Here is a 21,780-nt window from a genome sequence, read left to right on the forward strand (position 1 = left end):
TAGGTATCCTCCCCACCCACTGGAGAATGCAGTGGAGCATGTGAGACAAGACATGACTGCTCCTCTGGTCCCATCTGTCACAGAGCACAGGGTACCCACCAACCTTCCCCTTTCCGCATCCCCCCCCCACATGCATGTACATGCGCGCACACACAGCATACTGTCTTGGGCATTCGTGAAGATGCTCTGTGTACAGCCTTGTCATCCACTGGTTGGTCTTGAAGGGTGAGAAGCCTGGTCTCCCAGAAGGAGCGTGAGAAAGGCTAGCTGGGGGATTTGGTGCAGGTAGCCTTGGTGAGGATGCTGGCCAAAGTCTGGTTCTGCGAAGCAAGGCAGAGGGTCTCCAGCCATCTCTGAGTAAATGTGAATAAGCTCATTTTCCTGCAAGGATGGGCTGTTTGGTGGGGGATAAAGAAACAGAACAAAGGGATGCCACCAGCTTCCTCCAGTGGAGTCTGGTGTGAGACAAAGACAAAGGTGGAAAGGACAGCTGCCTCGGACTCCAGGACCTGGGTTCACTGCTGAGCGGCTGCGGACTACTATCCTGAAGCCACTTGGAAGCAGAGCCTGGCCTTGTGCCTTCCCTCTGAGGCACCTGTCATGATGTGAGAGCGACAGGCTCCGCTTAGCATCTCCTGTGCAGCAGGCGGTCGGTGTTCACTGGAAGCTTGCTCCATTGAGTTCTTGGCTACAGTGTTAAAAAAAAAAAAAAGCAAGCAAACAAACCAAACCCAAACTCCAAACAGACACTGACTGAATCTTTGGATCCCGCAGCTTGTACTTGCAGTGGAGTTTGGCAACTTTGAGGCTTTAAATGTGGAGTCATTGTAGCAATGTCCCTGGAGAGGAGTGTAGCTGGAACCAGTTTCTCTCGGTAGGCTATGGGAGCAGAGGGGTGGAGGCCAGGGAGGGGACCCAGGCTGTATGGAGTACAAAGTTTAGACAAGTAGAGAGAAGTCAGTGGGCAGTGAGGATTCCGTATCCGACATGGCTAAGGTCATGGGTCGGGGGAGGAGGGCGGTCCAGAGGAAGTTAGTTAATATTGTTGGCGGGAGGGAGAAGTAAGGGGGGGCTGGCAGACCCTGGAAACACTGAAGAGGTGGGTTCAGCGTGGCTCTGACTTGGCACCCAGGCTGAGGATGAGGGAGCGGGGAGGTGTGGCCGGCCGGTTTGCAGCCCAATTAGGATTTGGGGTTTTGTTTTCACCTTGCGTGTCATTTGACGCTGTCTGGGGAGGGCGAGGCCGGAAACCCGATCCTTTAGTGTCCTGGGCCCGATTAATGTTTAATCAGAGAGGATCTTCCGATGGGGCTTGGGGTGGCGTGATCTCCCGGCCCCCAGGCGTCCGGCACCCACACCCTAGAAGGCTTTCGACCCCACGTGATCGCACGAACTGCGGCGTGAGACTGGAGGGCTGAGCGGGTGCATGGTGCCTCAGGGACATCACTGCCCGCAGTCCCTGAGCCCGGTACCCTTCCCACCGCCGCGAGTACCTCTCCCCGATGGGTACCAGCTGCTCTGCGAGGCCGCGGTGGCTTCTGTCGCCACTGCTGTTGCTGTTGCTGTTACTGCGCTACATGGGCGCCAGTGCCCAGGACGAGGACGCCGAATACGAAGAGCTGATGCTAACCCTCCAGTCCCAGGACGATGGCCTGGCCGATGAGACCGATGAGGCCCCGCAAGGGGCCACCGCCGCTTTCCACCGTTGCCCCGAGGTGCGGGCTGAAGGATGCTAGGCAATGGTGTCGGTTCGGGGTTGGGATGGTGTTCTCCGAGGGTCTTCTCTGCTCATCCAGGCGCTTGGTGGTCTCAGAGTGCAGCCCTGGGGTGCGGGAGGCAAGACCTAACATGCAAATACATCTGTGGCAGAGTGGTGGGGTGGATAGGGGAGGTCTTGTGCTAAAACCTTAGTTTTTAAGGTGTGGGGCGGGGAGGGAGTTACTAGTGCGGTCATGAGGAGAGGGTGTCCTCCTAGGGAAGGTGGCTGGGGACATGGGGAGGCTGAGAACTGTAGTGGTACATCTTTCTCAACGGGCCTTGTACTGGGGAAAGGGTGTCAGAGCTGAATGACTTGGGGCACCGGTGGGTGAGTGAGTGGGTGGGGTAAGCTTCCTGGGCATATCTGTCCCTGACTCTGGGCCACGGGAAGCTCCTGAATGAGGTGAAGCCATTTTTTCCAAGTTAATTTTCTCAGGGAAGAATGAAAATAATTTTGGCCAGGAATTTTAATTCAATTTTTGATGCACCCCTGGCCTCCAGGAAAACTCTGATTCTGTTGCAGAGGACCCTTCCAATTGTGTAGCTTTTCATTGGGCAGAGGGCATCTAGATGGAGCTTTGAAGTATAACTAGGAGCTCAGAGAATGAGTGAAGGTGGGGCTGGAGAGATGGCTCAGAGGTTAAGAGCACTGGCTGCTCTTCCAGAGGTCCTGAGTTCAATTCCCAGCAACCACATGGTGGCTCACAGCCATCTGTAATGGGATCTGGTGTCCTCTTCTGACATGCAGACAGAACACTGTATATGTAATTTTTTAAAAAATGAGTGAAGGTGCCACTGGGGTTTTCTTCTAGAGAGGAAGTGCCATGGATGAATGAACGGAGCTGGGGGAGGCAGAGGAGGAATAAGGTTCACTATAGCCCCTTCACTATCTTCTGAGATATGAGATATGAGATATGGTAAACTGGACCTGATCTGACTCTTCAGCCCATTCCATCAGTGTGAATGTGACCGTCCAGACATTTGCTGCATTGACCCCAGGGCTGACTCCTCATTGCCCACTCCTGCCTTTGTAAAATCCAAGTGAAGTCTGAATCTCCAAGTCCAGTTAACCCTGAGGACTGGGCTTCTCTGGCCAGAGTCAAAGGCACGTGTGCAGTGATGTTGGCGGTGAAGGCACAGAATGGGTTAAAGTAGAAGTCAAGGAGGAGCACCCAGATCAGGCTTCAGCCTTTAGGCGGCAAGGCTCTGTGGAAGGTTCCTGCAGCCTCACTCTTAACCCTTCCCCCTGTCTGGGGGTGTCATTTTGCTCCCTTCCTTCATCTCTTCTGCCTCCATTTCCCAAGCACCCAGCTCAGTGTTGACCAAACTCATCTCTCTCAAGCATCCCTGCAGGTGTATCATGGACCCTGTAACACAAGAGATGTCTGGGGGTTGAAGAGGTTGAGTGATGAAAGGCCAGTAAACATCAGAGGTTGGATAGTAAACACTGGAAGTGGGATTAAGGTCTAAAGCCTTTGGCTTTTCTCCCTGGGCTGCTGTTAGAGGGGAGTCTGAAGTGCTTGGTGGGAAAGGAGTCACTGAACACAGACATGTGGCTAGGAAGGGAGAGTCAGCCGAGTGTTCAGGCCTTAGTGGATTCCCTAGAGAGCTGGCTGTGGTATGGAGGCTGCCAAGTGTGCTCCACGCCTACCCTCCCTGCTGACTGCCAAGTTTGAAAACGCATACACCACAGTAACACAAATAATTGCTTAGCTGGGGGAACCAGTGTTTCATGATTTGGTTCCTTCCCTTTACAGGATTAGCATTGATTTTTATGATGATTGGTTAACTGTCTTTTATGCCACCAAGTCCTGAATTAGCAGGTTTCAAACAACTCCTGGCCAGCATGTCCCAGGCATGGGGTACAAGGTGGCCTGTTCAGCAATCCCACTCAACAATTTCAGAGTATATGGTGACATAGCTTCAGATGAGGACATGTCATGTTCAGAACCCTCAAGTGTCCTATAGGGAAGGGAATAGGCTCATACTTTGTATATATCCCCACTGAGGAAGAACACCAACTCTTCCCTCAAGGGGTTGGAAATGCACCGGAGCTACAAAGGCAAGATTAGGTCTGCCTAAGGATTCTTCCTTTTGAGCTAACTGGCTCTCCCAGGATAATGCAAAAGCATCATCTTATAGGGAAACAGAGGAGGAGCTAGCAGGGAACATTTTGTCTTCTGAATCAGAAGAATCGGAAGTGTAAGCGAGGGGGAGCTGGAGTTTCAGTCAAGGCTCATCTACAAGGTCCTTCTTTCTGTCAGAAGGGGTTTCTCCTGTACTGGTAGGACAGGAATAGTTTGCAAAGGCTTAATTACTTAGATTAAAAGGGTCAGGCATTTAATGGGCTCACCTCGCCCATGTGCTTGTTTAAAATAACGCGAAACATCTTTCTATTGCTTTATGTGCAATGTACCCTATGGTGGCGGCCAGTAACACAGTGTGTGTCCATATATTCTGAGAGGTCATAGAAATCTGTTTTTTTCCATGCCCCCTCTACCTCATGCTTCACTGTGTACAATAAGCACATATGGTCATCTCTTTTGTTTTTGGTTTACCTCATGATCACTCTGGTGTCTTGGAGTGGGCTCCCTCTGTGCTACCAGAACCGTATAAATCTCATTAGATTCCATAATGTTTTGGTGCCACGTGTTTCAATCTTCCAATGATTGACTAGTGCAACTCGAGGTTCATCAGAACCGGGGACCTCCAGGCTCCACGAGAGCCTTTTGCCAGGCTTTTGTGGAGTGTTTATTTAGATGGTTCAAAGCAGAGACCGAGAAAGCATGGAAAAATACACATATTAATTCTTACTCTCACCAGATGTGCTCCGGAGACAGAAGGTCTCATGTCCAAATGCACTAAGCTACATTGCTGAGGAGGGGAGAGGGAAGATCTTTCCTGAGGCATTCCTTGGGCAGGTGGAGACATTCCTCCCAGGGAACTAAATGAAACTCTATCGGAACACAGCTCACACAAAATAATGTGGGAAAGTCTGTTATATGCGTGCTATATACACTGGGTCACTATGGGGCCACTGGAGCTCTCATGTCCTCTGCTTCTCTTTCTCCCTGGGGACCAGGAGGCCTGGAGGGTGCCAGGCACCTACATAGTGATGCTGGCAGAAGAGGCCCAGTGGGTGCATATTGAACAAACCATGCATCGCCTGCAGACCCAGGCTGCCCGCCGAGGCTATGTCATCAAGATTCAGCATATCTTCTATGACTTCTTACCTGCCTTTGTGGTGAAGATGAGCAGTGACCTATTGGACCTGGTGAGCTACCCTCTTGGGTGTGGGACTTCCCAGGAAGGACAGGCTTCCATTTCCATGTTTAGACCTTAGTGTGACCACTACTGAGAGTCAGGATCAGTGAGTACCTATGAACTCTTCCTGGGTCACAACTGGCGGTTCCTGGTTCCCTTGTAACCTTGACTGTGTCCCAGTGCTATGCCTCATCAGGGGTTCAGAGAGGAGGCTTACAGCCAGCAGATAAGGGTTGCTAAAAGTTCTGATTTGAGAGCGGAAAGGAAATAAACCAGTTTACACACATGTTCCTCTCATGGATCTTCATTCTTCAAAAATGTTCTTCCCAAAAGCGCTCTCTCAAAAGCTCTCTCTAAGATTTCTCTCTAACAGCTCTCTCCTCAAAAGTTCTTTCTCTAAGAGCTCTCTTAAAGCTCTCCTAAGATCTAAAAGTTCCTTCCAAAAAATTCTCTCATGTTTCCTTCTAAAAAGTTTCCCAAAGTTCCTTCTTCTAAAAGTTCTTTGATCCCACAAGGCTTCTCGTTTTTATACCCACAGGCACATTTAACAACTCTCTGACAATAGGGCACGCATATCTCTCAGGCGAGTAGGGTTTTGGGAAAAGCGGGTGCCTCATGTCTCTTCCCTGGAGCTGACTTGCAACACATCTTGGCAGACTTAGTCTCAGAGGAGATGTGACTTGCAACACATGCTGTTGACTCATTAAAGGGGACTTCTCAGAGTTATATCACAGGGACAAACTAAGGCTATGTAGTGTGAGATCTGGAGACTGCAGCTCTTGCTGCTGATGCCCCCGTAAGAAGGAATTCCCTTTCTCTGGGGCATAGTTGAGAATATAAAGCACCCAGTATATAGTCTATATACAGCCAAATCCATAGTAACAACTATTCTGGAGTTGATAGCTAGAATATTAATTGCTACTTCTGTAATAAATGATAAAGGCTCACGGCAATGTCTACATTCATCAGAGGACAGAAAGGAACACAAGACAGCTTGCTGCAGAGCTTGGTCCCCACCCTTGGCATGCCTGCCAGTACCCTTGTCTGGTTTTTCATTGCCTGTGAGAATCTATGGGCACAAGGCCTGAGACATGAACTCTTTGTACTTCTTGTATTTTTTTAAAGAAAGGGTTTCTGACTGTCCTGGAACTTGTCCTGTAGACCAGGCTGGCCTCTAATACAGAGATTCACTGGCCTCTGCTGGAATTCAAGGTGTCAGAGACTTCTTCTCCATCGCTCCTGAGTGCTGCACCTTTCTTTGCTGAAGGAGGTGAAAGGGATGCAAGCTATTGCCCTCCCTCCCTGCTCTTCTCCTCATGATGTCATCCAGATTCTCGTCTGCATGCCAGTGCCCTTCCCCACCGGGTGCAACAGCCTCCTGCACACACTTAGGTCCCAGGACTTGGGGCCTTGCCCAGGCCCCCAGTATGCACTGTGCACGCAGCCAGTCTCCTGGTCTCCGGTCACTGCTGCCCAGGGGTTTAAAGTGACTTAACATCTTGTGACTAACTGACTGTGGGGCACCAATGGGGCATAGCCAGGGCCAAAATGAAGGAGAACATCAAGTCAGTGCCTTCCTTCTGTCTGCTGTGCGCTTCAAAAAAATCTTCTGTGACTGCAGATGACAATGACAGCCTTGAGCCTTTCCATCAAGCTTACGGCAAAGGTGGAGACTGCCCAGTTTGATTCCAGAGCAGTAGCTGGTGCTGTGTGCTCAGCACAATGGGAGATGAATAAGACACCAGAAGTACCAGGTGGCAGGCAGGTGCCTGCTGATAAGGGCTCTATACAGGAAGCCACAGAATTTGCCTGGGAAGTTGAGCCTTGGCTCCTCAAAGGGTGATATAGCCAGCTCAGTGCCCCACTAGTTTGTTTAACTTAGAGCAGGTCTCTCCATCTCCAAGGACTGTCTGTAAGTCAGATGTGGTGATGGTCGCCATCATCTAAGGACTGGAGAATGTGGAATACTTTTTGTACCGGGATAGGTTGAGACAGTGTCAGGCTCTGTAGTTCAAGCTGGCCTCAAACTCATGTTTCCCCAACTCTGCTTCTGGAATTCTTGTATTACACACAGGTGCTAACAGCTGAATGTGGAGTGTTTACGCAGATGTTAAGTAATGAAACTCTCAGAGGGTAGGTCAGGGAGCCCCGGGGATACTGAGGCACCAAGGTCTCTTGGGCCTCCAGGCGGGGAGGATGAAGAGAGGATGCTGCAGCATGGAGGAATAGCACGTTACCTGAGGATGTGGCTGCTGTGAGCCTGGGTTAAGGAGCAGGGTACCGGCCCCCTCGCTATCACACTGGTGTGGACGCCTCCTGGTAGCTGAACACACCCGAGGCCTGGGAATCCGGTGCTGTGGTCAGTGGGAAGGACAGGGATGGAGGCAGACACATAAGGCTAGCACTGCTGTCCTGGTTTCAGTGTGAAGTTTGGGCACTAAGATTCCTGACCACCTGATTCCCACGCAAGATGAGGAGCCCAGAATCCTTCTGACCAGTCATATGTGTTCAGCTCCTGGACTTACAGAGCACTGTGTTCCCTGACCAGATAGGAGGAGGAGGAGGAGGACACTGCCCCCTGGTCTGTCTTCTGGGCCCCAGAGGAGATACTTTGGGATAATGTGGGCAGGGGCTCAGTGGAGATGTGGGCAGCAGTTAGCTCAGATGGAGCTCTTGTGAGCTGCTGTTAGCTGAGGGGCTTTTGAAGCTAAGTGCTATGACTCTCTGGCTTCTGTAGGCCCTGAAGTTGCCCCACGTGAAGTACATCGAGGAAGACTCCCTTGTCTTCGCCCAGAGCATCCCCTGGAACCTGGATCGGATTATCCCAGCCGGGCGCCAGGCCCAGGAATACAGCTCCTCCAGGAAGGTCCCCAGTAAGCCTCCAGCCTCTTCTGGCTTTGCTCTGCCCGCCCCCTCCCCCTCATCCCCCACTTGCTAGTGCTCCAGAGTCTGCACTGACCTCATCTGTCCTCTCTGCAGTGCTCCATGCAGAATGCAAGAATCTGCCCCTAAATGACCCTCCCTCCTCCCTCCAGCTTCTCGTCCTTGTTGATTTCATCCCTCCAATCTGGATAGGCCCCTCACGCTTCTTCACTTCTCTCTGGAAAGAGACTAAACCTGCCTTGGGATACCCAGCCCTGTAGACTGGGACAGACCCCATCAGCTGCCCACCTAGATAGCTAGTCTCCCAGCTCACCTTGTCCCCTACCTCCAGTGCCATCAGACTGCTGGAGGTTCCCTGCATCTGCCGCTGGGTCTCCTCTGCCTAGTGTGTCTTGTTTTCAGACATGGAGGAAGGTGACTTGGGTCTGGTAGGACTGTGAGTGACACTGAGTACCTGAAGGGTACCCGCTTTGGCGAAGGATCAGGTTCTGTGGAGTCTGAAGTGTCTGTCCCCTGTGGAGCTTCTGGTATGCAAGGAAGGTTAATCTGTGGCTTAAATAGATGGGGCATGGATCAGGGGAGATCCGTGAAGCCTGGGAGCTGGGAGTGTCTGAACTTCTTAGGCTGCACCCAACCAGCCAGAGTGCCCCTGGGGGTGGTCACAGAGCTCTCCTTTGGGACACTTGTCCGGCTCCTTTACCATACCTTCTAGACACTGAGGTTGGCATAAGGCCTGCTAAGACTTAACTGTATCCCCAGCCCAGGATGAGAATCTTTCTAAAGATTCATTTTTATTTTATGTGTATAAGTGTTTTGTCTGAATGTTTGCATATGCACCATATACATGCAGTGCCCGCAGAGGCTCGAAGAGGGCATTGGGTCCTCTGGAACTGGGGTTATAGATAGTTGTTGGCCACCATGTGGGTGCTGGGAACAGAGCCTATGTCCTCTCCAAGAGCAACTAATGCTCTCAGCCATTGAACCATCTCTCTAGTCCCCCAGGTTGAGAAACTTTGAGAGTGGCTGCAGCCTTGGGCTCCTCCTTCCTTTCCTCCATTCTCCTTCCATAGGAAGCAGACATGTGCTGCCCCCACAGGCTCCCCGCCCCCCCCCCCCCGCCCCATTGTCTCATGCAGTGCTCATGCCTGCCTTGTGCCTGTTTCTTGGGGAATCTCACTCAGGGATGGAAGGCGCAGGTGTCAGGCTCACAGTGAGCTTCCTGCACTGAGCTCCCACCAGACCTCAGGGGAGAAGAAATAACTATGGGCTTACCTGGCCCCAGGAGGAGAATGTGTGGTCTCAGAGTCTCAGTTTCCTCTCTGGGAATGTGCCAGCCAGGATGCCAGGCAGCCCTGTTAGTTTCTGTCTTTTCAGCCCTTGCCTCGGTGGGCTGTAGAGGCTTATGCTTGGGAGATCGGTTTACTTTATAGCAGAATAGTATGCTCTGAATGTCCCTGTTGTTGTCTCACATGGAGCTGATAGCTCAGTTCACCTCCTGGCTGTCATTTGCCAGCTGCAGGCACTGGACAGCTCCCTGCTCTCTGTGCCTCATTCCTTGTAGATACGGTAGCATGCAGTTTGCAAGGAGTTTGGGGGGTTCCCACGAGCTGTCTAACATGCAGGGTGGCAGACAGCTCAGGACATGAGCAGTAACCTTAACTCCATGACTCTTCTCTCCCCTCCCACCAATGCTGCCACGGGAAGGTGGAAGTGGCCAGGTAGAGGTGTATCTCTTAGATACCAGCATCCAGAGTGACCATCGGGAAATTGAGGGCAGGGTCACCGTCACTGACTTCAACAGTGTGCCTGAGGAGGACGGGACACGCTTCCACAGGCAGGTCAGTGCCTCAGACTCTCACTTCCTCTCAGAGGTGGGCAGAGGGTCCATCCCCCACCCACCCTGGGGCATCATATCGGCACTGTTTGACCTTCCCTGCCGCTTGTGGGTGGGGCGTCAAGTCTGTCCAGGCATCTGATAATATATCATGAGGTGACTAGAGTCGTCTCACATGATCCCTGTGTTGATTGAGCAGGCAAGCAAGTGTGACAGCCATGGCACCCATCTGGCAGGCGTGGTCAGCGGCCGAGATGCTGGTGTGGCCAAGGGCACCATCCTGCACGGTCTGCGTGTGCTGAACTGTCAAGGAAAGGGCATAGTCAGCGGCATCCTCACAGGTGAGTGGCACTCTGGGTTTACCCTCTGTGCGAAGGCAGGCAAAGCTCAGCAGGAGCCGAGGGCTCACAGTTAGGTGGTCTCTGCTACAGTTTAGGGCGAGAGAGTTGACGTGGTCCCAGAGGTCAAGAATGCAGGGGGGAAACTGAGGCTTGGGGGGTGACAGGGCTCATTCCAGGTGGGTCTCTGGGTGAGTGCTCTTCTACAGTTCTTCACTGTTCCCTACTCAGGACCTTTACAGTGCTGGGTTTTTGTTGTTGTTGTTGTTTTTTTAATCATGCTGCATTAGGCTTGCAAAGTCCTGAGGTGGTAGAAGCCATCTTTTCCCGTCTGTGTGCTTACCACCAAAGCCAGGGCATGCACTTGGTGGAGGAACTGCAACAGATCTTTCCAGCCTTCTGCAGGTTAATCAATCCACTCCAGTGGGTACCCAGAGGGCTAGCACTTTGGTATATAGGTAGCAGAGAGGGAGTGAGGGAACATGGGCTTATTGTATCTCATTGTGCTGGGCTTGCGATGCAAGGCGTGGCATACAAGCCTGAAGCTGGCACGAGATGGTTGCTCAACAGCCAGTAAGTAATCACAGCCAGAGAGAGTCACTTGGCCAGGGCCTACAGCCTTCGGGGAAGGAACAGATCAACCAGTCAGATGTTGGCCTTGAGCTGGTCTAGGCAGCATATGGGAACCAGCTTGGCCTATGAGCCCTGCCTGGGACTTCAGTTGTCATTTATTTATTTAATTTTACGAGCATGACTGTTTTGCCTGCATGTATGTATGTGTACGAGGGACATACCTGGTGCCCACAGGGGTCCAAACAGGGGGTCAGATCCTCTGGAACGGGTTGTGAGCTACCATGTAGATGCTGGGAACTGAACGTGGGTGCTCTTCAAGAGCATCACATGTTCTTGATCACTGAGTCATCTTTCCGGCCCCAGGCCTGGGACTTCAGAGCACAGTCCATTGACACACATTTGAATCAATAGCCTCCGTCCCATCAGTGACCTCTTGTGCCTGTCCACCCCCTTATGGACTAACTCCAGTCCAGCTTGCCACCCGAAGGCCACTGTGTAAAAAGAGACTCCTCGTTCCCTGGAAGTTCTTACCAGGCCAGGCTACAGCCTCTGGAAAGCTTCTTGTGGAAGAGCGCTCCCCTCCTCCAGGCCCCTCCAGTGTATAGAAATATCCCATCTTTAACTCCTGAGACAATATAGACAGCATTTGTTCCTGTTTTATAGAGGATGGATTGGCAGCTTGTGAGTGGGTGCTGGGGTGGTGTCTGACTGTTTTGGGTGCAAAACTCTAAGTGTGGGGAGGTGTCTCTGGGCAGGCCTCAGAGGGAGGTGGAGGTTTGTGAAGCCTGAAGGATGCCGAGGAGGCGCTCTCATTTCTGGAGGACTGGGAATTTTCTGGAAAGGAGTAAAACAAAGTTTGGTTAGCATATTTAGGTTCCCTGAGAAGCTGATGTGAAGAAGTTAAAGGTGGAGAAAATGTTTCCTTTTTAAAGCTAGTTTTTTAAAAATTTGTTATTTGTTTGACAAATTCATTTATGCGTATATTTTGGTTATTTTGCCCCCTGTTATCTACCCCCCATGATGAGCTCCCTCTTCTTTCCAACAAATCTCCCTTCTATTTTCATGCCTTTTGTTTTTGAGTTTGTTTTGTGACGCACTGAGTTTCATTGCTGTCGCTAGCATGAGCATGAGTGTGGGGTATTTACTGGATGATGACCCACTTTAAGAGTGGTCACTGAAGAAAATGATGGCCTTTACCCCAGATGCCATTATCTGCTAGTAGCTCCTTAGGGAAGTGTGGGGCTTCATGAACCCCCCTGCCATCCATGATAGTGTTACCCATCTTGTGGGGTGTCCATGGCTACTGTTAAGTCCATGAGTGCAATGATCTTGTCGTGTTCAGAGGATCATATTCCAAACACTCCTTCCATGCCCTGGCTCTTATACTCTTTCTTACCCCTCTTCTATGGTGTTCCTTGAGCCCTGTAGGAGAGGGGGTTGACAAGGGTGTCCTGTTATGGCTGAACACTCATAGTCACTTATTCTCAGTACTTTGGCCAGTCATGAGTTTCTGCGTTAGCTTCTGTCCAGTTCAGAAGTAAGCTTCTCTGACCAAGACTGAGAGTAGCACAAATCTGTGGGCATCAGCAGAAATACTTACAAAGCAGTTTGGCAATATGACTATTTAGCAAAACAACAGTAGTGGCTTCCCTTTAGGGCCTATGACCTTCCCAGCTATGGTGGTCTGACCAGGTTTACAGTACCAGGTATAAATCCCCGTCTGTGGGTCTCAAGTCCAATCAGAAAGTGGTTGGTTACCCTCATGGTAGTCAAACCATTATTGCACCAGTGTACATGTGTTGCTAGGCAGATTGGCATTGTACTCACAGGGCTTACTTCTGGGTAAGGCTGTAGACTTTTCTCTTTCACCAGCCTGCATAGCATCCTTCAGCTGTAAGAGGTAGGCAGCAGGGAGGAAACTTCCAACTCAGTTCTAGCTTGATTTCTCTATGTCCTGTACACTAGTTAGGCTTCTCTAGAGTAACCTATAGAATGAATCTCTCTGTGTACACATAGAGGACCTGTAAGAATGACTTACAGGTCCAGCTAACCAACAGTGGTTAGCTATGAACAGAAAGTCAAAAGAATCCAGTAGCTGCTCAGTCCATGGGGCTGGATGTCTCAGCTGGTCCTCACTCTATGCCGGAATCCCAAAGAAGTAGACTGTAATGCCAGTGAGGGAATGGACTTGCTAGTAAGACGAGAGCAAGCAGGCAAAACCCAAATGCTCCCCTCTTCAATGTCCTTACAAAGGCTTCCAGCAGAAGGGGTGGCCCAGATTAGAGGTGGGATTTTCCAATTTAAAAGATCTGGATTAAGCCAGGCGTTGGTGGTGCACGCTTTTAATCCCAGCACTCGGGAGGCAGAGGCAGGTCGATCCCTGTGAGTTTGAGGCCAGCCTGGTCTACAGAGCGAGTTCCAGGACAGCCTCCAAAACAATACAGAGAAACCCTGTCTCAAAAAACCAAAAAAAAAAAAAAAGATCTGGATTAAAGGTGTGTCTTTCTGCTTCGAATATCTGGATTATAAGTAGAACTTTCCACTTCGAATTAACCAAAAAAAAAATCCCTCACAGTGTGCTCTCCATTTTTGGGTTTTAGTTAATTCCAGATGCAGTCAAGTTGACAGCCAAGAATAGCCATCACATCCTGCAATAATGTCTTACCATCTAGTTCTGGAGAACACTCAGCTCCTTCAATATTGAGTCTAAATTTATATCTAGGGCCAGAATCCTTTAGGGACTCAGTCTTTTTCTCTCAAGGCATTCAATAGATTGGACAAGGCCCACCAATGGTGTGGAAGTCATCCACTTTACTCAAAGAAAGTGAGTAAATGATTTAAATGTCAGTCGTATATAAAAATACTTTCAAGGCGGCAACCAGATAGCTTTGGTTAAACGTTAGGACACTCAACTACCACAAAGTGATCCACCCGAGGGAAGGAACTAGAAGAGGAAAGCACACCTCTCCAGGAGACCTGGACTTTTTTCTTTCAGGCCTGGAGTTTATTTGGAAAAGCCAGCTAATGCAGCCTTCAGGACCACAAGTGGTGCTGCTGCCCCTGGCGGGCAGGTATAGCCGGGTCCTCAACACCGCCTGCCAGCACCTGGCCAGAACTGGGGTAGTGTTGGTTGCTGCAGCTGGCAACTTCCGGGACGATGCCTGCCTCTACTCCCCAGCTTCTGCTCCAGAGGTAGGTGCCAGTGCTTTCCCCTGGAACAAAGGGAAGACGGTCCCTTTGCTGACTGAGCTGAAAGTGGTTAGAGCTCCCAAGTGGGACCCTGGTGGGACTCATGCCCTCTTCACCCCAACTCACTGTCCTGTCCGATCCCTTAACCTCTCTTCCCACTGCCCAGCTCTCATCCGTAACTGACCCTAGTGAGACTGGGAGCCCCAAAGACCTCATGTAATGACCATCAGAATATCCACCAGGACTGAGGCAGGTGTGTCCTCGGAGGGGCCACCCTGGAGGAGCTGACAGTCTAGTGGGTTCGTCCTCATCTGGAGGACGCCTGCAGGCCATCTGCTATGCAGTGGACTATCAATGCTAGGAGGGCAAAAGTGGGAGGCCCCTGTCCGGGTTCAAGGCTTTGTATAACCCAGGCTGCCCTCCCTGACCGTCAGGGCTTACCAAGATGCTGAATTTAACACTGCCGAGGCCCAGCATGTCTCCTCCATCTTGGCTGTTCTACGCAGTACCATGCCTGCTTGATAGAGGAGCCACCCCTACTCAGTCTCTACTCTAAACATGGGCTCCACAGGGGATCAGGAGTGGGGTCTGGCACATGGTGGGGAGCCCTGGCCAAGGCTAAAAAATGCCAGTGTTCCTCCTGAGGAGCTGCGATTCTCACAAGAGATGGCATTTCGGTGGGACACAAGTTGGACTTGGCTAGCCCAGGGGCAAGGTCTTCCTGCCCCATTGTGGCCCTGATCCTCGTCGCCCGCCTCTTCACCTTGTCAGGTCATCACAGTTGGGGCCACCGATGTCCAGGACCAGCCAGTCACCCTGGGGACCTTGGGGACCAACTTTGGACGCTGTGTGGACCTCTTTGCTCCCGGGAAAGACATCATTGGTGCCTCCAGTGACTGTAGCGCATGCTTCATGTCACAGAGTGGGACATCACAGGCTGCCGCTCATGTGGCTGGTGAGTGGCCACTGCACCATCCTGCCACCAGGGCCCTTTGACAAACAGCAGGGACTGTACCTTGACCTGAGGGCAGATGTGAGGGTGACCAGGTGATGTGTGTGGTGAGTAGCTTTCTGTCGGTGTGGTACAGTGTCTGAAGAGGACGAGGTGTTTAGTTTGACTCGTGGCTTTGGAAGGGTCAGCCCACGGTCACTTGACACCTTTATTTCAGGGCATGCCACTGTGGGGGTGTGTGGTAGAGCAAAACCGCTCCCCCCACGTGGCTGGAAAGCAGAGAGGAAAGGCACACACCCACTGACCTGTTTCTGTTAGGACCCGCCTTCTAAGGGTTCTGTCTCCTCCAGTGACTAAGCCTTCAACATAGAGGTTTTTTGGGGGGCGTGGGGCGAAATTTAAGAGTCAAATTATCACAATGTCCTGAAGAACACCGGGTGTACCAGGGAAGGGTGCACAAACCAATGGAACAGAAAGTAGCCAGGACTTTCTTAGAGGGAACCCCATGGAGGTACCTGTGCAGCCTGGGGTGCAGGGAAGCCTCCCTGGAGAAGGGAAGTTTGATGTGGGGTTTGGTGGATGGCATCACCTAGCAAACACCTGCAGTTTCTGAGTCGTGCAGGCAGGAGGGGATGCCTTCTTACCTGATTTTCACCAAGTGAGGGATTGCACGTGCTTGTATTTTCAGATGAACAGGTTTTGTCTGTGTACATGCATGAAATGACTGTGCATGAAATGTGTGTGTGTGTGTGTGTGTGTGTGTGTGTGTGTGTGCATGCATGCATTTGTTCTTCATGGGCACCAGGGCAGGAGTCCTATGGTTGGGAAGGAGGGCCAGGCCACCACCTTCTCTAACTCTGCACCCCCAGGCATTGTAGCCATGATGCTGACTCTGGAGCCGGAACTCACCTTGACTGAGCTGCGGCAGAGGCTGATCCACTTCTCTACCAAAGATGCCATCAACATGGCCTGGTTCCCTGAGGACCAGCGGGTGCTGACCCCCAACCTGGTGGCCACGCTGCCCCCCAGCACTCATGGGACAGGTGAGCAGGGTGGTAGACAGGCCATGCTGTCTCTTTCCTGGTCCTCACAAGAGGGCTTTCTTTCCTTAGCTACATTTTAAGGGCGGAGGCTCTGAAAAGGCTTGATGACATTTTCCTGATGCATTTCCAGGGGAAAACAGTGAGCTTGAAGCTCCTTCTGTCCTGCCATCAACTGAGGCTTTCCCTAACATCCCAAGATCCTACTCATCTAGGCCTTGTTGCAGGTGGGCAGCTGCTCTGCCGGACGGTGTGGTCGGCACACTCAGGGCCCACCCGGGCAGCTACTGCTACAGCCCGCTGTGCCCCAGGAGAGGAACTGCTGAGTTGTTCCAGCTTCTCCAGGAGCGGGAGGCGAAGGGGTGATCGGATTGAGGTGCTCTGGCCCTGATTATGTGTCTGTCTGTCTCCCGCCCGTCTCAGGCCTCAGCAGCTGCAGCTGGCTGGTCCCTGAGTCGTCATCTAGTTCCCATTTCCAGCTTACGGGTGTGGTCAGAGAGCTATGTCCAGGAAGGGCAGTGCCCACTAGGCATACAGCCAGAGCCTTGTAGTGGAACTGCTTCACTGTGTTGGCCTGTGGCTCTGCAGTTGAGGTGTGGGGCATGCAGATGCTGTGTGACACTGAGTTTGGTTGGAGGGTGGGCCAAGTCCTAGGGACAGCTCCTGTGATGCTTCCCAGGCTGGGGTTGGGGCTGGTATGTCAACCACCCAATGTCTCCACTTGTGTCTGGAAATTTGACGATGGGGCTACCTGGAGATGGAACAATCTTGTCTTGGTGCGAGCCTGTGCGAGCTCGTGGTCTCTAGAGCAGGGCAGGTAATGGTGATGCTGAGGCACCAAGGGTCCCAACCAGGTACCTGTGTACCTTTGCGCCAGTCCTGTATCCTTTCTTACTGGTTGTTTTCCTATGGCCCTCAGGCCGCAGGGACCCAGCAGGTCTGCAAGGCCCTCAATGCATTTGGGGGTGAAGGAGTCTACGCTGTTGCTAGGTGCTGCCTGCTTCCTCGTGCAAACTGTAGCATCCACACCACTCCTGCAGCCAGAACTAGCCTGGAGACCCACGCCCACTGCCACCAGAAGGACCATGTCCTCACAGGTAGGAGTCCAGTCCAAGCCAGGAGAAAGGCCCATGTTTGTTAAGTGCTGGAGCCTGGTCCTCTAGATCCTGGGACCCAGGGCCCTTTTTAAGCTGGCCTCTGTGTAGGGAGATGATATTTCTCCTTAGCTTTCTTCTACAAGAGAGGGATGGAGGCATTGCCTCCTCAGGGGTGATAATGGCAGGGTGAGGTAGATGGCAGGTGCCTAGTGCCATCGAAGGGAATGCTCTGAGGCCTGTCTCCAAAGGGGTAACTTCCGCTTGAATCCTGGCACTCAGCAGTGGGATCAAGCTCTTGATCAGCCCTGTGCTTGGCTCTCCTCATGATCAAGTGCAAGAGTCTATGTCAGGCATGCAGCCTGGTGCTGGGATAAGGTACCTTAGCTATACTTGTCATCACTGCCCTGCCTCTGGGCTAGGGAGCATTAATGGCCACTGTCAGAAACATTCTCAGGCAAGTAGTAGAAACCCCAGTGAAGACCTTGAATGCCATTAGGGGAAGGTGGCTCTCAGGGCAGGAGGCTGAGCAGTCCTGTATGGATGGAGGACTTTAGAGAAAGCATGAAGGCGTGGGAAGTCACTGCTCCCTCAGGGGCAGGTTCCAGTGGACTACAGGCTGGGGAGCCACTGAAGGTTCCAGAGTGAAGGGTGGGGTGGGCAGAGCTCTAGCAAGGAACGGATCTGCAGAGGGCAGACGAGCCTAGCGTGTGGCTGCAGACTGGACGAGGGCAAGGGTCCCAGCCCTGTTGGTCGCGCTTCTGTATTGGGCTCTGTCTTGGATTTGGGAGTGTCAACAGCTAAGTCCAGGTTATGTTTGGAGCAGCGGAAGTCTGTGGCCTTCTCTATCTGCAGCCTAGCAGAACTCCGCTCACCAGCTAAGGGAACTGTCCCTCCAGGAGGAGTGTCTCTACTGAGGTCCTGTAGCTAGGACACAGTACTCTTTTTTTTTTTTTTTTTTTTTTTTTTTTTTTGGTTTTACGAGACAGGGTTTCTCTGTAATGTTTTGGAGGCTGTCGGTCCAGACCGGCCTCGAACTCACAGAGATCCACCTGCCTCTGCCTCCTGAGTGCTGGGATTAAAGGCGTGTGCCACCACCGCCCGGCTGGACACAGTACTCTTAGTCCCTAACACCGCAACGTGCAGTCTTTGTCATGTGTAGGTTATATGCTGAGACCACATTTTTCTTAAGCTTGATATGGCTGAGTGACCACTATCCATGGTTTTGTAGCTGGTGGTATCCCTTACTCCCGAGACCAGCAGGAGTCCCTAGGTGTCCCTGGCAGACCTGGGCTCACACCTTAATTTTTGATGGAAGGGACTGAGGCTCTGAGGGAGCACCTCAGACTGTGGAGCCCTGTCCCATCCCCAGTTCCCTCCTCTGGATGGAAAGACCACATTTTTTCTTAAGAAAGTAGGGATCCAAGAGGTTGAATGGTTCTGCCAAGGCCACTCAGATGGCCAGTGGCAGAAGTGAGGATCCAGGAATCCTGTTGCTCAAGCCAGCATCTACTCTATTCTGAGCTGAAGTAGCATTCAGTTGGGGTCTACAGAAAGACAGGAGGTCTACAAAATTCGAGTGGCTGACCTGGATGTCCTCTGTTCTAGGCTGCAGCCTTCACTGGGAGGTGGAAGGCATTGGTGTCCAACCGCTGGCTGTGCTAAGGTCCAGACATCAGCCTGGCCAGTGCACTGGCCACCGTGAGGCCAGTGTCCATGCTTCCTGCTGCCATGCCCCAGGACTGGAGTGCAAAATCAAGGAACATGGGATCTCAGGTCCTGCAGAGCAGGTGAAAGGGCTTGGAGGTGGCTGGGTACCTGGGTCTTGTGGGGTGACTGCCATCTGTCCTGTTGGTGGTGCCCCATGCTATTATGTCAGGGTAGGGGGTGGCTGAGCCAGGCAGCTCTTGCTATTGTATGTACAGCATGCGTGTGTTTGTGCATGGCAGGCAGGGCTGGTTTTGCCCCATGCTATTACGTGTTAGGGTAGGGGGTGTCTGAGCCAGGCAGCTTTTGCTGTTGTATGAACAGCATGCGTGTTTGTGCATGGCAGGCAGGGCTGGTTTTGCTCCATGCTATTACGTGTTAGGGTAGGGGGTGTCTGAGCCAGGCAGCTTTTGCTGTTGTATGTACAGCATGTGTGTTTGTGCATGGCAGGCAGGGCTGGTTTTGCTTGTCCAGAGAAGCAAGGCTCATTGCCTACTCTGCTTCTCTTTGGAAGCATGCCTGGCCATGGCAAGTGGGAGAGAAACGTACAGTGTCTGAGTGCTTTCTCATCTTGTCATTATTAAGGCTGCTGGGAGGCAGCTGGGGCAGGGGCTGTGCAGCGTTTGGACACCGAGCAGTGCAGATGTGACAGAGGGACAGCTGAGTAAGTGAAGGTTGAGGGAGGGAAGGAGTCCTGGGAAGAGGGCTCGAGGCCTGACAGCTGGCCTTTCGGAGCCCGAGGCAGGAGTGCCCCTCCGTTACATAGCTCCGGGGTGGGGGGCAGAGTGAGGTTAGAAGCTGCCTCAGTGAGGGGAGCCTCAGTTCCACTTTACCAGTGAGCACAGGTACCCAGACAGGCTGGCTCCCCACTCCCGGTCCTTGAGAAATAACCTGGGCAGGGGTTCCTGCTTAGCCCACCAGGAGGATCCATCTGGTGGGAGAAGACAGTCAACAGAGTTACAGAGTACAAGGGCTTAAGAAGGAGGAAAATGGGACAGGAAGAGTGGTGGGTTGAGACCCCCTTGGGATGGGGCCTTCTCCAGGGACAATGCTTCTGGCAGAGGAAACAGCCGAGGCCAAGAGGGGTGACAGCAATGCCTTGAGTGACAGCATCATCTGGGCCAGTAGGGCAGGGTGCGTCTCAGAAGTGTATAGAAAGGATGGTGGGCTACAGGGCCAGCCAGGCCTTAGGGATTGCTGAGAGATGCAGCCACGTAAGGTTGAGTGTGCTCTGAATGGGGGTTGACCAGGCACACAGTTGCTCAGCTGTGGAGAGGTGGCAGGGAACATGCACCCGTCCAGGCCTAGGAGGTGAGGGACTAGGTTGGGGTGGCTGTGGGGGAGGTGCTGCAGATGTGGAGATGGGTGTGGGTGAGGAGGAAGGATGGGTTTGAGGTTTCTGTTAAGCATCTGAACAGCTGGAGTTGCCATTAAATGGGATGGAAGGCTCTGAGGATGAGGGAGGCCAAGTTAGATGTCTGCCCCAGAGGGAATGTGTGTTGGTTAGTATTGGGTACAGTGTGGCCTGGGTCTGAGAGGCAGTGGAGCTTGGACAGCCCACAAGTTCCAGTCACAAGCTTTCTTCGTCTGGACTCTGGCAGGTCACCGTGGCCTGTGAGGCAGGCTGGACCCTGACTGGATGCAATGTCCTCCCTGGGGCATTCATTACTCTGGGGGCCTACGCCGTGGACAACACCTGTGTGGCAAGAAGCCGAGTCACTGACACAGCAGGCAGGACCGGTGAGGAAGCCACAGTAGCTGCTGCCATCTGCTGCCGGAACCGGCCTTCAGCAAAGGCCTCCTGGGTTCACCAGTGACAGTCTCTGGCAGGGATGGTGCCTGCGCTGGGTTCAGATATACCTGCCTGGCTCTCCTGTAGCTGGCCATGGTGGAGAGAATCTGCCTGGGAGAACTTGATGTCTCATCCTGGATACCCCCTCCTGGTTTATGTGTAGGGAGCCCCTCCCTCATGGTGGGGCCTGTGCTTTGGCACTCTGCCATCAAAGGTTATGAGGTGGTCGCCTCAGGCCAGCTGCTCCTGTGGGCACTTGTTGCAAAGGTAGCATTCGGGCCTCAGGCCTCCAGGGTATATTTGTCCTGTAGGAAGGTGATAAGGGAGACCCTTGGAGGTTCACAGACCAAGTGCCAGACTGGGTAATGGAGTGTGAGAGCTGCTGGGACCCCTTACAGCCTGCTCACCCCGGAGACACTATTTTGGGCTCCCTGATTAAATTCAGATCAGTTCTGCACACCTCTAGGGGTGGTGATGATCTAGCCAGGGGTGGATCCAGCTGTGCGGTCATGTCTGCATCTTTCAGATGTCCTCATCTGTTGCACCCCAGGCTTTGGCCTTGCTCAGGGTAACTGGCTGTCAGCTCCCAGCTGACTTTTCATTGAGAGCCACACAGTGCTTAACCCACCTCACCCCATCCCCTCTACTACCCTGCACAGTAAAGACTGGAAGCCTCACTTTATGGAGGAAGGAGACAGGACCAGAAGTGAGTGTCACACAGCCAGTGGTATCAGGACATAAATCCAGAGTGGCTGGCTCTGAACCCATGCCTCTTGGCAGTACCAGGCCAGGCACCCTATCTCTGAAACAAACGAGGCAGAGGGCAGTCTATGGCTCACAGCTTGTTTCTGGACCACTCCTTAAGGCACAGGCACTTCCCATGGTTGCCTGAGCCCCACTCACATGGACTGTGTGGAGAATGGAGGAGTAACAGAGGGCTGACTGTATTAAGACTACACAGGCTGACAAGAACACCTCTATCCTTTGGCCTCTTCTGCTGTCTAATAGTAAGCTTTCCCAACCTGTATTGCTTTTGTAACTCGATATTTATTCTGGGTTTTGTAGCGTTTTTATTATGTAGTGAGTTTTTAAAATAAAAGCAGCTGTGACTGCCTGCACTTGACTGTCTAAGAGGCTGCCTGCTTAAGAAGCGTGACTATCTGCTGGGTGGTGGGGTGCACAGGCCTGGGACGGGGAATGCTCTCCTGTAGTTTCCTGACTCCTCTGAGTCCCCGTACTTCGGAAAACCTCATTCCCTTCCGCACTCTCGATTCTTTGTGGCTCGTGCCTACATCCAGCTCCCAACTCCTGTCATCCTTCCCCACCCAGCGGCAGGTGCAGTCTTTGTGGACTCGC

General features: G+C 52.3%; 1 protein-coding gene across 2 annotated transcripts; it reads left to right on the plus strand.

The window, feature by feature from the left end:
- The first annotated feature begins 1,224 nt into the window (after positions 1 to 1,224).
- Positions 1,225 to 21,552, plus strand: Pcsk9 (proprotein convertase subtilisin/kexin type 9). 2 transcript variants are annotated; one of them, XM_040757045.1, is made up of 13 exons: positions 1,225 to 1,715; positions 4,841 to 5,032; positions 7,760 to 7,895; positions 9,610 to 9,743; positions 9,939 to 10,080; positions 13,646 to 13,842; positions 14,611 to 14,794; positions 15,661 to 15,834; positions 16,059 to 16,207; positions 16,751 to 16,928; positions 18,534 to 18,715; positions 19,218 to 19,296; positions 20,234 to 20,393. In XM_040757045.1, the coding sequence occupies exons 1-13, from the start codon at positions 1,503 to 1,505 to the stop codon at positions 20,248 to 20,250; spliced, it is 1,977 nt and encodes a 658-aa protein (XP_040612979.1). In that variant the 5' UTR covers positions 1,225 to 1,502; the 3' UTR covers positions 20,251 to 20,393. The 2 variants fall into 2 exon arrangements, with proteins under 2 accessions (XP_040612979.1, XP_040612978.1); XM_040757044.1 differs by lacking the exon at positions 19,218 to 19,296 and having other exon boundaries at positions 20,234 to 21,552.
- Positions 21,553 to 21,780: the final 228 nt, after the last annotated feature.

This window comes from Mesocricetus auratus, unplaced genomic scaffold (genome assembly GCF_017639785.1).
Source record: "Mesocricetus auratus isolate SY011 unplaced genomic scaffold, BCM_Maur_2.0 Super-Scaffold_100014, whole genome shotgun sequence".
Lineage (NCBI taxonomy): Eukaryota > Metazoa > Chordata > Mammalia > Rodentia > Cricetidae > Mesocricetus > Mesocricetus auratus.

Coding starts and splice junctions, on each gene's coding strand:
- Pcsk9 (XM_040757044.1), top strand. CDS start 1,503: ATGGGTACCAGCTGCTCTGCGAGGCCGCGGTGGCTTCTGTCGCCACTG. Junction 10,081..13,645: donor AGTCAGCGGCATCCTCACAG/GTGAGTGGCACT, acceptor TTTTTCTTTCAG/GCCTGGAGTTTATTTGGAAA. Junction 13,843..14,610: donor CCCCAGCTTCTGCTCCAGAG/GTAGGTGCCAGT, acceptor TCACCTTGTCAG/GTCATCACAGTTGGGGCCAC.